The 13,312-nt window shown below is 42.6% G+C and overlaps 1 protein-coding gene across 1 annotated transcript; it reads right to left on the bottom strand.

The window, feature by feature from the left end:
* Positions 1 to 269: 269 nt before the first annotated feature.
* LOC141022603 (uncharacterized) lies at positions 270 to 932 on the bottom strand. The gene has a single exon (XM_073498868.1). It carries the CDS (start codon positions 930 to 932, stop codon positions 270 to 272), a length of 663 nt encoding a protein of 220 aa, XP_073354969.1.
* Between the last annotated feature and the right edge of the window lie 12,380 nt (positions 933 to 13,312).

Genomic DNA, 13,312 nt, shown 5'->3' with positions numbered 1-13,312 from the left:
GGAGGATTAAGGCGCGCGGGATGGTGGGTTTTTGTTTGCGATTTTTTTACTGAAGGTTATCTTTGTTTTTTAGAGTGGGATGCGGAAGGAGATGAAACGAAAAATGACTAGATAGTACATACAGACATCAACGCCCTTTTAAGTTTCAAAAAAGAAACATCAACTTCTTTTTTTATATTCCTTCATATCCATATTAATTGACGCACACTTAGTACAACTTAGAGGTAACACTATTAATTTGTTGGAGATGCTCTAACCAAATGTAACGGTCAGAAGGGAAGCACCATGCTGCTTGGAGTACCATTTATGCAATCATCAGTAGGCAAATGCACAGAAGGCAAGTTCAGGTCAGAAGCGTCAGAAAGTCCTTGACCGAGTGCCATCGCCTTCAGATCACAAGTGACAAGTGTGGAGTCTAATTCACTGGGCGCAGCCAGGTCGAGTCTCCGCCGCTTGGCTGCCTCCGGCCCATCACCGGATGGCGCCGCCGCCTCGGCTTGTGCCCGGTCAATGGCACGTTGCTCCTCGACGGAGGTCATCGCAAAGCGGCACACTAGGCAGCGGCGGTTAAAGCGAAGCCGGTCGAAGATGCAGCGCTGATGGAAGGAGTGGCCGCACAGCATCGTCCTCAGCTTCTTTCCGCCTTCCCGGAATTCCTCATAGCACACCGCGCAGTCTCGTTCCCTTGTCTCGCCGACTGCCGAAATACGCAGATCCAACATGGCTCGCCCGGAGGCCCGGTCCATATGTCTTCTTTCATATTCCATGATTTCCCTCTCACGCAATTCTGCAGCCAGTTCCTGGCGCAATTCTTCTCGATCTCTTGTCCTTTCCCTCTGAAACTCGTCAATTTGTTCCTCGCTCCACCCCCACCTTCTTCTCGTTTCAATCATAGCCTCATCTAGGAGACGATCTTGATCCACATAATCCATGGCTAGACTTGTCTAGTTTAGTTCTCGAATCCAGGACAGGGAGCGGGCAGGGAGCAAATTCCACCAAGAAGCTAGAAAAGCCAATATATATAGGTGTCTCCTGCCGAGCTGTGGTATGATTCGGATATCAAAAGCTTGAGGCAGGGAATATGTCCGTCTTCCACTGCATATCGGATTGGATTAATCGCTCAGTAAAGCGGATGGTAGGGCCCGCTCGGCCCGCCCTGACCTGGGCTGCTGCAGGGCCCAGTCTAATGTGCTCAAACTCTCGCCTGGTCCCTGCGTTATCCAGCCGCAGTCCCCGAAGAGAGTCCCTATACGACGCATTTTGCGTCATGCAGAAAGTCGACGCACAGGGCAACGCGCAACTGGGCCGGCCCACTAACGTGCCCGTTCGTTGTTTTCTTGTCACGCGACGCAAAAAGTAGATGTGAAACAAACGAGAACGACACCAGTTTTGAAATGCCGCAATTAGTTTTTTATATTACAAATAGTTTTGGCATAAGTGATTTTTTATTTCCTTTTTTGGGAAATTCCTAAATATCACAATTTTTATATGTTCCAACAATTTGTTTGATGCAGTAAATATTTTTTGTAATTTCGATTTAAAAAAGAAACATGAACAAACTTTGTAATTCCTAAAATGCGAACAATTTTTAAAAAATTACGAACAAATTATGAAAAACACAATTTTTTTTGAATTTTCGGAATATTTTCTAAGACCACGAACATTTTTAAATTTTTGAACAAAAATGGAAAGCAGGAACATTTTTTATGTTCAGAACAAAAACGTTTAAACATAACATTTTTTTTAAATGCGAACAAATTTGAAACATGACCTTTGTTTAAATTGCAAATAAAATATTGTAACCGCGAACATTTTTGAAAACATGAACATATTTTGAATTCCCCAAACATTTTTTGGAATTTGTGAACAATTTTTTAAAGCAAGAGCATTTTTTGAATCTTGAGAACAAATTTTGAAACAGAGAACAAATGTGGAAGCATGAACATTTTTTGAATCTTGAGAACAAATTTTGAAACGGAGAACAAATTTGGAAGCGTGAACAATTTTTTAAAAGCACGGACATTTTTGAATCTTGAGAACTAATTTTGAAACGGAGAACAATTTAGAAAAATCCCGAACAAATTTGTAAGCACAAACAATTTTTTAAAGCACGAACATGTTTTGAATCTTGAGAACAAATTTAGAAATGGAGAACAATTTTGGAAAATCCCGAACAAATATGGAAGCGCGAACATTTTATGAAAACATGAAAAAAAAATGAAATCCGGTAAATTTTCTGCATTTCGAAAGTTTTCCAAATTTTGTGTGAAATGAAAACATTTTTTGAAACCTGAAGATTTTATGGAAACACGAACAAAATTTGTATATTTTGAAACTCTTTTGATAAAAAGAGAAGAAAAGAAAAGGACAAAGAAAGAAAAAACCAGAGAAAGAAAACAAACAGAAAAATTGTAAAAAGAAGAAAAGAAACAGAAATAACTAAATACAAAAAGAAGAAGAAAAAACAAAAAAAAAAGAAAACTAGAAAAGAAAGGAAAAGGAGAAACAGAAAAGGAAGAAGAAGAAAGGAAAAAGGAAAGGGAAAAAACAGAATACACAGGAAAAAAACTGAGTTCAGAATTAGGCGCACTGTGTAAAGCTGGAACTGGGCCGGCCCATCTTCTGTCCCTAGCATGCTTCCCCTGTGCGAATCCCCGACAATTCGCCGCAGGGAGCGGCGAATAGGGTTTTCCTGTGAGGAGAGCGGCACGGGCACACAGATGTGCTTTCGTTGAAGCGAGCCATCTGTCACGTCTACTTGGGCCAGCCCACAGCTTCGATGAGTATTTCTTCGCTGAGGGATCCCAGTTTGGGAACATTCTGGAAGGTTCTTGGCTGGTATTGGAACCTTCTAGGGCGTTTTTGTCCCATGTGAGCCAGTTTTGGAAAATTCTTGACCGTTTTTTAAGTTTTTGGTTTAAATTTTTTTGTTTCATTTTGGTTTTTCTTTTCTTTCCTTTTCTTTTCTTTTCTCGTTATTTTGTTCCTTTATGTTTTTTTAATTCATCATATTGTTTTTGCATTTTTCCTTTCTCTAGTTTTTTCTTCCTTTTTTTATTGCTCTGTTTAATTTTATTTCTCTTCTCTTTTTTGTGTATCATACAAAGAGTTCACAGTGTATTACAAAAATGTTTATCGTCCATTTAATAAAATGTTCACCATATATTATAAAAACTTCAACGTGTTTTGATTAAATATTCATTGTGTATTTAAAAATTCTTCAGCGTATATCAACAAAATGTTCAACGCGTGTTAAAAATTTGTTTAGTGTATATCACAAAAATGTTCAATGTGTATTTTAAAATTGTTTAGCGTATACCATAAAAATGTTCAATGTGTATTTAAAAACTGTTCAACGTATATTACAAAAATACTCAATGTATATTTCAAATTGTTCAGCGTATATAAAAAATTGTTCATGTTTTTTAGATTTTGTTCACTTTTAAATAAATGTTTGTGTTTTATGGGTTTGTTCGAATTTTGCAATTTGTTTGCATTTTCAAACAGTATTCACATTTTTTAAGTAAAATTTTCATATTTTTTGCTAGAAATGTTGAAACTTATGAAAAAACCGGATTTGCCACAATCCAGCTGGACTGACTACCAACAGTTGCCAGTTGGACTCCATCCGCCCGCTTTTATTTTTCATGAAGTTTTACGTTCGGCGCCCTAGAATGGCCCGGCCCATTTGCACGCCCATCAACGAAAACTCGACTAGGACATGTGGGTATCCATAGGAGCTCTCCTCGCTTTCGCATGGAGTCGGTCCACGAGAGCTATTTATCGCCTTAAGCGAGCACAAGGGAAACATCTCGCTGAAGCATGGGTCGACCCATTCGCGTGGAGTTAATGAACGAAAAAGGAATACATAGCTCTCCTCGCTTTAAGTTTTTTTAGACGTTCTCCTTGCTTTAAGTGAGCACAAGGGAAACATCTCGCAGAAGCATGGGCCGACCCATTTGCGTGGAGCTAATGAACGAAAAAGGAATAAATAGCTCTCCTTGCTTTAAGCGAGCACAAGGGAAACATCTCGCTGAAGCATGGGCCAACCCATTCGCGTGGAGTTAATGAACGAAAAAGGAATAAAAATGGGGTACCGATGGAAATCAAAACCCGCTCTCCCGGTTCACAACGAGTGGAGCTAGCCACCTATGCCAGGCCAGTTTTTGTGATATATGAGTAGGGAGACCGTTGTTAACGTGAAACAAGCCGCGTTATTCATTGTTTATTCCCTGTTTTATTTCCAGTTTTTTTTGTTTTTCTCTATTTTCGTTGGATTTTTTTCTTTTCTTTCCATCTTTGTTGTCTATCTTTAGTTTTCTTTTTTCTCCTCCATTTTTTATTTGGCTTCCGTTTTTCTTCTCAATTTTTGGTTTTTATTTTTTTATGTTTGTTTTCCTTTCCACTCTTAATTTTCACATATGTTCAAAAAATTAATAAGTGATCAACATTTTTGGTATATACGTTCAACATTGTCCGAACACTTATTCAACATTTGTTAAATATTTGCTCAACATTTTTACAACTATTTAACATTTTTAAGTACATGTATAATACTAGTTCCACATTTTCTAATACTTATAAAACATTTTTCAAATAGTTGTTCAACATTTCAAATACTTACTCAACATTTTCTAATACTTGTTAAACATTTTTCAAACAATCATTCAATTTTAGTACTTATTCAACATTTTTCAAATACTTGTCCAAAAAAATTTAATACTTCCCGCGCGTATGGGCCGCAGCCCATGTATAGCTCCGCGACGCGAGAGGCTGCCCTCGTTTCGTTTAATGCGAGAAATAGAGGTGCCCGAGGGGGTGTGTTGTCGTCATGGGAGCTCCTACTGGGCCGGTTTAGTGCGTCAGTTTTTCCCTTTTTCCTATTTTCCTTTTTTCACTTTTGTTATCATTTTCTTTTCTTTTTTATCTTTTATCTTCTGTTTTCTCTTTTTTTATTCCTTATTTTCTAATGTTTTATTCCCGTTCTTTTTTTTGGTCATCGTGCAAAAATGTTCATAATGCTTTTCAAAATTGTATGTAATGTATTTCAAAGATGTTTGTTGCTCATTTATAAAAATATTGACATAATTATAAAAAGTGTATATGTACCCTGTAAACATATACATGTATTTCATCTAAATGTTCATCTGATTAAAAATGTTCATGTTTTAATAAAAGTAATTGTGTATTTAAAATTGTTCATACAACATTTAGAAAATGTTCATCGTGTACTTAGAAATGTTTATTCCACCTTTATAAAAATTCTTTCCATACTAAAAGAAGTTTGCTGCATAGTAAAAAATATTCATCACGTATTTTAAAAATGCTCATATGTAATACAAAAAAAATGTAGAATCATGTATTATAATTTTCATCATGTATTTTGGTAAGGTTCCAATTTTTAATAGTGTTTAAAAATTGGAGAAAAAATATTCATCGAATTTAAGAATGTGTTCTCTCAATTTTTTAAATTTAGAAATTAGTGAAAATAAAAGGACAAAGAAAAAAAAGGAGGAAAAGTGAGTAGAAACTATCCTATCACGTGAGAGCGCTCGATCACAGAAAAACCGAAAACCTTCCAACCAGCCTAGAGGTAACAGACACCAAAATTAGGAAGAAGCAGCAGCTTAGTGGGTAGGCCCATACGAAGTGACTTCAGGCGAGTGCTATGTGTAGCTTGGTAAGAGCCCGGTACATACACACCCATGAACCATGACAATAAAATTAGAGAAGAAGACAATTGGGCCAACAACAATTGCTAATATGAAGCAATTTGGGCTAAGAAGTGTTGATAGACTAGGAGAAGGGATAATGCCTCCACGTAGAGATGGGCCTTTGTTTGCATTTTCAAAAGAATGACCTTTGTTTATTGAGCGGAGGATTTTTGGCGACATTCATACTTGATTATTCTATGTCTTGATGTGTGTGGGCTCTTGCTAGGGAAGAAACAACCGAGCATGACGAATGAATCGAATGCCTTGCAACGGATTTTCTCTCTCTCTGATGGATTCATTATATGTGCGATTTAGACAACGAGGCATAAAGCGATCCATGAAGGGGAATTCCAGAGTCCCTTCTCTACTCTCCATTTTATTCAAAGGTTTATAGATTATCTACAATTGATCCCAAAGAAGCCCAATCACACTACTCAGGTTACACGTGTGCAAACCACGAGCTCTGCCTGGTTGTCTCCCTCGACAAGTAAATCTAAGTGTAATACTGAAGCGGCAGTTTCATGTAATAGGATGCATGGCTCGGTTGGGGTGGTGTGCTGATATCATCATGGTACTTATTTAGGATCCTCGATAGTTGTTTGTCAAGGAGTAACTCACCCACCTATGCTCGAAGCCCATGCCTGTAGAGAAGCCCTTCACTTGTCAATCATCTGATAATATAGAGATTACATATTGCCTCTGATTGCATGTCTGTAACTAAAAATATCCACGCAAGGGTGGGGGCATCATGGTGCAATTATCAGGGAGATAAATGTTTGAGATGAAGCCTATGAGGAATGTAGCTATACTCGTGAAGGGAGACATGCAACTTTGAACCCCATAATTGAACTATGTTTGCTTTATCTTTAGGTACAGTATGACATATTTGGTTGATTGAGCCACATGATCATGTAATGATTCGTGTAAACTTATTAGTTAAACAATAAAACTTGTCAAGTTTTCGCTGAAAAATAATGAGGAACCTGTGTTGTTTGTGCGCTCATATTTGATCATTTGCTATCATCCAACTTATTATTTTCATATATTTTTTCTTTTTTGGTGAATTTTCAACATGTCAAAGTCCAGCCGTGAGTGTAGTAGATGCATGTACTTTAGCCATTGGGTATCACCAACCACAAATCTCATGGCTCCCTTGTCTAGCCCATGACGCACTCTTTTGTCATAATTGATGTCGCCAAAGCCCTTGAATACCTCGCATGGCCATTTCTCTTGTGTGTCCACTAGCAGAAGGGCTTCGGTTCATGGTAGTAGGGAATGTATTTTATTCTTTTGGCTCAACTTGTGTTTTAGCTAGTCATGGGGAGGATTTCAGGAACATCACATGGTATGCGAAAGCTCCCGGTTTTCTGATGGATGTAATAATTGACGATGTTTTGTCGAATTGATAAAATCCGCCATGAAGGCTTTCACCTAAAAAAGAGTGATTGCCAATGTGAGAACGAAAGAGCTAATGTGGCACGCACATGGCATCATCTTGTCAGGACCGGTTTTCGGGATATTAATTTCTCAGAAAATGGCCCTTGTGCTCACCAGCCCCAGGATTACTGTTAGCTGATGAGGCACCAACTTGATACAAAAATTCCAAGCAACATACATAATATGTAGTACAAGACCATTGTGGCCTCTGAGTACAACAATTGGTTTCTAGTGGTTGAAGGCGGAAGCGGTTTGTGGTTCATCTGCGTCTATGGGACTCCATTTCTCACAGGAACAACTGACCAGGATAACTCCTATCTTCGCGAGGCTGCTATCATCATTGCGTAGGGTCCGGGGCTGTTATCGCAATGCTCCTCTCCATGCAAGAAATCTGGCCAAGACAATAGCTAGGGACAAGCCAGTGAGTACTTTTGAATGTACTCGCAAACATTATGAACACAGGTATAATATAACAAGGGATAATCATGCTCCGAAATATTCTATGATCATAACGTCAGTCACGAAGTAAACAAAATCCAAGATGCACGCATGCAGGTTGTTCATAAAAAAATTATGAATATGCAATACGGGAGTAGAAATAGAATGCACCGATCGAGTGTCTGAAGCGACGCCTCGGAAGGATAATAAGAAAAATCATGCCTCAGTCAGGCGTCTGAGCGACACCACATAAAGGGCTTATAAATGAAAGAAATAACAAGCATGTCACAGTCGGACGTCTATGCGACACCACATAAAGGGCTTATAAATAATAGAAATAACAAGCATGCCATAGTCGGGCGTCTATGCGACGCCACATAAAGGGCTCATAAAGAATTTAAATAACAAGCATGCCACAGTCGGGCGTCTGAGCGACACCACATAAAGGGCTTATAAGAGAATAACCGCAGTGAATATCCAGGAGGTAGAACCGTCCCAGGGATACTCAATAATTCAAATAATGTAAATGGTTAGTCCAAAATAATAATAATCATAATCCTCATATGCCACAGGTCATAATCAATGTTCTGGTTTAGCAGTTTTTCCTCCGAAGACCGACACTAAGACCGACACTAAACCCATCTCAGACTGTAGTCCTTACCCATGGACACGGCTATTCGAATAGATTTAACCTCTGCAGAGGGTGTACTCTTTACCCACGAGTAACGGATTCCTTTAGTCCATCGGGACTAATTCCGTCTACGGTCTTTTAATCGAAAACACGCCTAACCGCACACACACCAGCCTAACTTACCGGTGTCTGGAATCACCCACGACACCTGTCAAGCAAAACTCTAAGTGGGGAGGCTACAACCTCGATTAGCATGGGATCACAAAATTTATAACGCGCGCAAACTAGGGAGGCCACTCCCCTCGGCTACAACCGGAAACACCCATGCCCCCGGACCAGGTGGCATGCCTACCGGATGCCTCCGGTATCTTCCACCATGGCCTCTCTGTACGGTGTGTGCTTGGTAAGGGGTTGACAACTTACTGAACCGTACCCTACCTGCGGCAGGGACAAGTGGTAGTACGAAACAAGTATGGGGGTTACTGGAACAAGACTCGATCTACGGCCGACTTAGGAGATTCAAGTATTCCCTGTATGATTAGCATAACAAATATATTTCAAATAACAGATAGGATCACCACTCATCATACCTCATCATGCCATACCGGACACACTCGTCTCGACGAGGAACTAGGGACAAGCTCGTGTCTACCCAAGACAGAGACTTTCCCGGCTTCCTTCCGGTATGCACGAAAAGCATACGAGGATGATTACTATCACCAGCATATCCATCTCTAACAGCAAGGAATCTCCATTATGCACTCATGCGCATGATTGTATCGTCACATAAAATAACGAATGCTCCATGTCAAGGTGGTGTTGTAACCGTATCAAACAACACACAAAAATATTATGCCAGGGTTCAGAATGCTTGCCTTCAAGAGTATGCAAGGGGGTGCACTTTTTGAAAGTTGCTTTCCTTCTTCAAAAATCCTATTTTGAGGAAATTTATATTAACACATAATTTTAAAACAGTACAAAAAAGGTGTCTGGAAATTTTTCAAATAAATATGAAAATAAACTAGAAAAAATTTGAGAAACAACAGAAAAAGAATCAAGTCATTTGGACTTATATTTAAAAAGTTATAGCCAGTCAAAGTTTAGTCAAAGTTCTATTTTTAAATAAAACAGAAAAAACGGTTCAAATAGAAATACGCTTTCGAGACGGAGGAGACGTACTTCTGGGTTTACGCTTTCACTTAAACCAGCGCGGGCCGTCGCTGTGTCACTGACAGTGGGTCCCTTGGGCCCACTGGTCAGGTTTGACCAGTCGCCTCTCCCTCCTCTTCCTCTGTCCGAGCGGAGGCGGGACTCCGGCGATCGCCATCGACGAACGGTGGTTCCCCACGGGGTTCTGAGGGCGGGGATGGACCCGCTGGTCCAGGGCGGTCCTCCCAGTGGTTGACAGGCTGGCGGGGGTGGAGGGGGTCACCGGCGGCGAGCTCCGCGGCGGACGGTGATTCGGGAGCAATAGGGGCTTTGGGCTACGGTGGTTCCTGATCAGGTTTGAGAGGTGGGGTGGCTCCGCAAGGTCTAGGAGGGTCGAATGGCGGCGCTGGATGGACCGGGGAGGTTCTGCTCGCGACGAACGGGACTGGAACGTGGCGGCGGCCGAGCTGACCGGAGCGGGGGAAGACGGCCTTCCTTGGTCGATTGCAGGCTATGGGAGTGCTAGGTGGGTGCATTGAGCTTTCCTGAGTGACTGGACGAGCTCGGGGCTCCTCTTATAGGCGGCCAAGGTCGGTCCCCGCGGCGGCCGTGGATAAGAACGCGGGCGACCGCCGTTCTGTATCTGCAAGGCGACGTGGCGGAGGCTAGCGGGTTGGGCAGGGCGAGCGGATGAGGATGGACTGTTCTAAGGGGCAGCTGGCGCGCTGGAGTGGCTCGGGCGGCGCCGTCCACGGCAGGGGCTGTCGGAGCGGCGGTGGCGGCTAGCGTCGGTGGCGCTGTGGAGCTCCAGGAGCGGCTCTGCGGCGAGGGAGGAGTTGGGCGTGTTGGAGGTGAGTGGCCAAGGGTCAGCACTAGCGCGGGGAGGGCGGCAGTGAGACGCGGCGGCTCGGTGCGCGCGCGTGCAAAACGTGCGCTCTGGGCACGCCCAGCGCACGCACGCTACATGCTCGACGAAATGCCCGGGCGTGCCAGGGGGCTCCAATCCACATGAGGTTTAGCAGGGTGGGGCTATAGACTAAGGTAGAGCCATGAGACATGCTGGTTTGGTCAGGGGATCAAGTCCATAATGCAAACCAAAAACCAAGCCAAAACTGGCCATGCACACAAGGTGCTCGACAGAATGTTATGGTCATCTAGGCATCTCTTGGGGTGGCCATAAACTCCAGATCATAGTCTCTCTAGGTGTAGGTGATGGTGGCAAGGTTAGTTTGGCAAGTCCAGAAACTTGTTAGTGCAAGTTTTTGAGAAAACCAAATCTGGACAGAAACTAAAGGCTGTAATTGCATGAACCAAAAATACCCCAATGGGTCCACTCTCCTGGACTTAAGGGTTTTGTAGGGAGGACTACAAGCAGGAAAAAGCTCATGGGCACTAGAGCAAAATAAATTAGGGTTGCAGTAGAAAAAGCCAAACTGGGCCAGAGAGTAAAAGAGGATGATTTGCTCAATTTTTTCAAAGCACACACATAGGTTTTTGCATAAAGTTGAATTATATAATCCTGCTGACCTCCCCTAATTTTGGTGGAAGTTTTCAAGAAATATTTAAATAGGTTGAAGTGCAAATCACAAACTGGGCCAGATTTGAAAACTTGAGGTAGGGCTCAAGATCTCCAAATGACTAAAAGAGATTTTTGCATAAAAGTGATGTGGGAACATCACATGACATCCCCAAATTTTGGTGAAAATTTTAAATGCATTTATCAAATGGTTGCAGTGCACAAGAGGCTCCAAATTTATGAAAAATCATTTTAAAAGAATAAAGCTCAGGAAAAACTATTATGCAAATAAATCCACTGATAAAGAATTGTTTTATTGAGAGAGTATACAAGTCCAATAATATTTTTGGAAAGTTTCCACTTGAGGTAAAAACCCACAATATTAAAGAGAAGAGGGGTTCTGAAATCAGAAGATAAATCCAGAAAATAAAAAAATTTATTTACTGGCAAAATTTTAATTAATAAAACAAGGTCAAAATTTTGGGGTGTTACAACACTACCCCCCTTAAGAAAAATCTCGTCCTCGAGATTTGCTAAAAACTGTTTTGAACAAACACTGCTCTTACCAAGAAAAAAAATCATCTTACTTATGCAATAAAAATGTATCTACAGTGAGAGGGCAATAAGTGGTGCAAAACTATAGTGTGGTATACTGGCGTTGCGTGGAAAAAATCCATGGCCGGGGAAAAACGAGATATTTCTACGTTGGATACAGTAAATTTAGAATAAATTCTAAATTTCTAAAATACGCTGGTCGTACCCGTGAGCACAGTGCTCTCTCTGGCTGAGAGGTGGACCCGGGGTCCACTGTCAGTCTCTTCTTCTACCTCTGGCTCTCTCTTCTTTCCCTCTCTCGTGTGCTTTCCCGCGCTTTCTCCACCGGCGACGTCTAGCGCGTAGGGCATCTAGGCCGTACTGCGGTAGTGCGCGGCATGCTAGCTGCCGGTGCAGCGTGCACTCTCCTCGCGGGCCAGTGCACTGTCGGCACTGCTCGCGGATTCGCCTCTGAACACCGGCGATCGAGCGACGAGCGGCGCTGGTGGACCTCGCCCACCGTACACCGATCTCGAGCTATAAAATGACCGCGGTGCTCCCTTCTTCTTCCTCACACCTGGCCTCGCTTCTCCTTCTCCTTCCTTCTCCTCCATTTCTGTTTTGTAGGAGCTCAAGACGAGGCTCTAATGGCGGAGGTGATGCCGGACTGATACGTGGTCCTGATGTGCGGAGGTTTGGCGACGTTGCTGGGGTTCTCCGTGCTCCTGTGCGCGATGATCCTCGATGATCGTCGCGATGCTGCCACTCGAGTGTTAGCCCTTCGCGGTGGCGGTGATCATGATAATTAATCGCGGTGTCGGGCGCTAACTGTTGTCAGTGTGTTGGAGGCAGCTCGTACCCGAGTGATTATCCACTAACTTCTCCTTCAGAGGTGATCAGTTAGGTGTAACATGTGTATGTGCATTAGCAATTAGTGCCCGAGGTCGAGTGGTTGCGGTTGTGAGTCTGCTGTTATGGTGCTGCGTGAATAAAAATCTATGTCGTGTAGAGGTATATGTTGCAGCAACTCAGGGAAAGAAATCTCACTTCAGAATCTATTGCGAGTGAAAATTAGTTAAATTAAAATTAACAGCAGTAAAACTGCTCACATAATTGAAACCAAATATTTGATCCGTCGCACAAATTTTGGATACCACGTACAAGTTACAACACATAAATAAATAGTGGGATAATAAACATAGCGGTGTCGTCTACAATAAAAACGGCAAATGGACAGGGTCCTGAGAAAACGTCTCTGGTACTGGGGCACACTCCTCTTCTATCGGGGAAGCGGATTGACTAGCCGATGGATGTGTCTCTCCTGGTCGGGCCTCAGTGGTCTGCCGATAGCGATCTGAGGATTTAAATCAGCGAGGCTCTGGAGATAAGCCATTACCCGCTGAGTCAAACGCTCTTGAGCGATAACATACTGGGCAAGGTTGGCCAGTACTGGGTCTCTTTCGATTCGTCCACCGGGAAAAGATGCTACTTCTCCGGGTGCTGCACGACTCGGAAAGTAATAATACCCTCGTTCGCTGGCATAGGTACCGCGAATCGAAGACGAGCAAGCGCTTCGTACGCAGCAGCTTCTATGGCCATTTGCGGAGTCGGCATGGATTTCCCCACGAAGAAGACTTCCGTTGGGTCTTGGTTTGGGTTTACGGGAGGGATGTGCACCACTGCCCAATATTTCGAGGTGGATGGGGTTATCCTCGATTTGAGCAACTCGTACTGGGGTGGATGAATGGCACTCATGGTACTGCAGGTAAAGTCCCACAATATTTTGACAAAACTGCCTGGGGTTGCATCTGGAGTTCTCAGATAAATACTGGGGGTCGGCATGGCAAAGAAATGGCTGTGAGAGTTGTGCACCAGGTGAGGGGTACTTGGCAA

This window comes from Aegilops tauschii, chromosome 5 (assembly GCF_002575655.3).
Source record: "Aegilops tauschii subsp. strangulata cultivar AL8/78 chromosome 5, Aet v6.0, whole genome shotgun sequence".
NCBI lineage: Eukaryota > Viridiplantae > Streptophyta > Magnoliopsida > Poales > Poaceae > Aegilops > Aegilops tauschii.
The sequence above is the reverse complement of the archived record's forward strand: the minus strand, read 5'-3'. Positions and strand labels throughout refer to the sequence as shown.

Excerpts from the sequence above, each read along its gene's own strand:
- LOC141022603 (XM_073498868.1), bottom strand. The coding sequence starts at position 932 with ATGGATTATGTGGATCAAGATCGTCTCCTAGATGAGGCTATGATTGAA.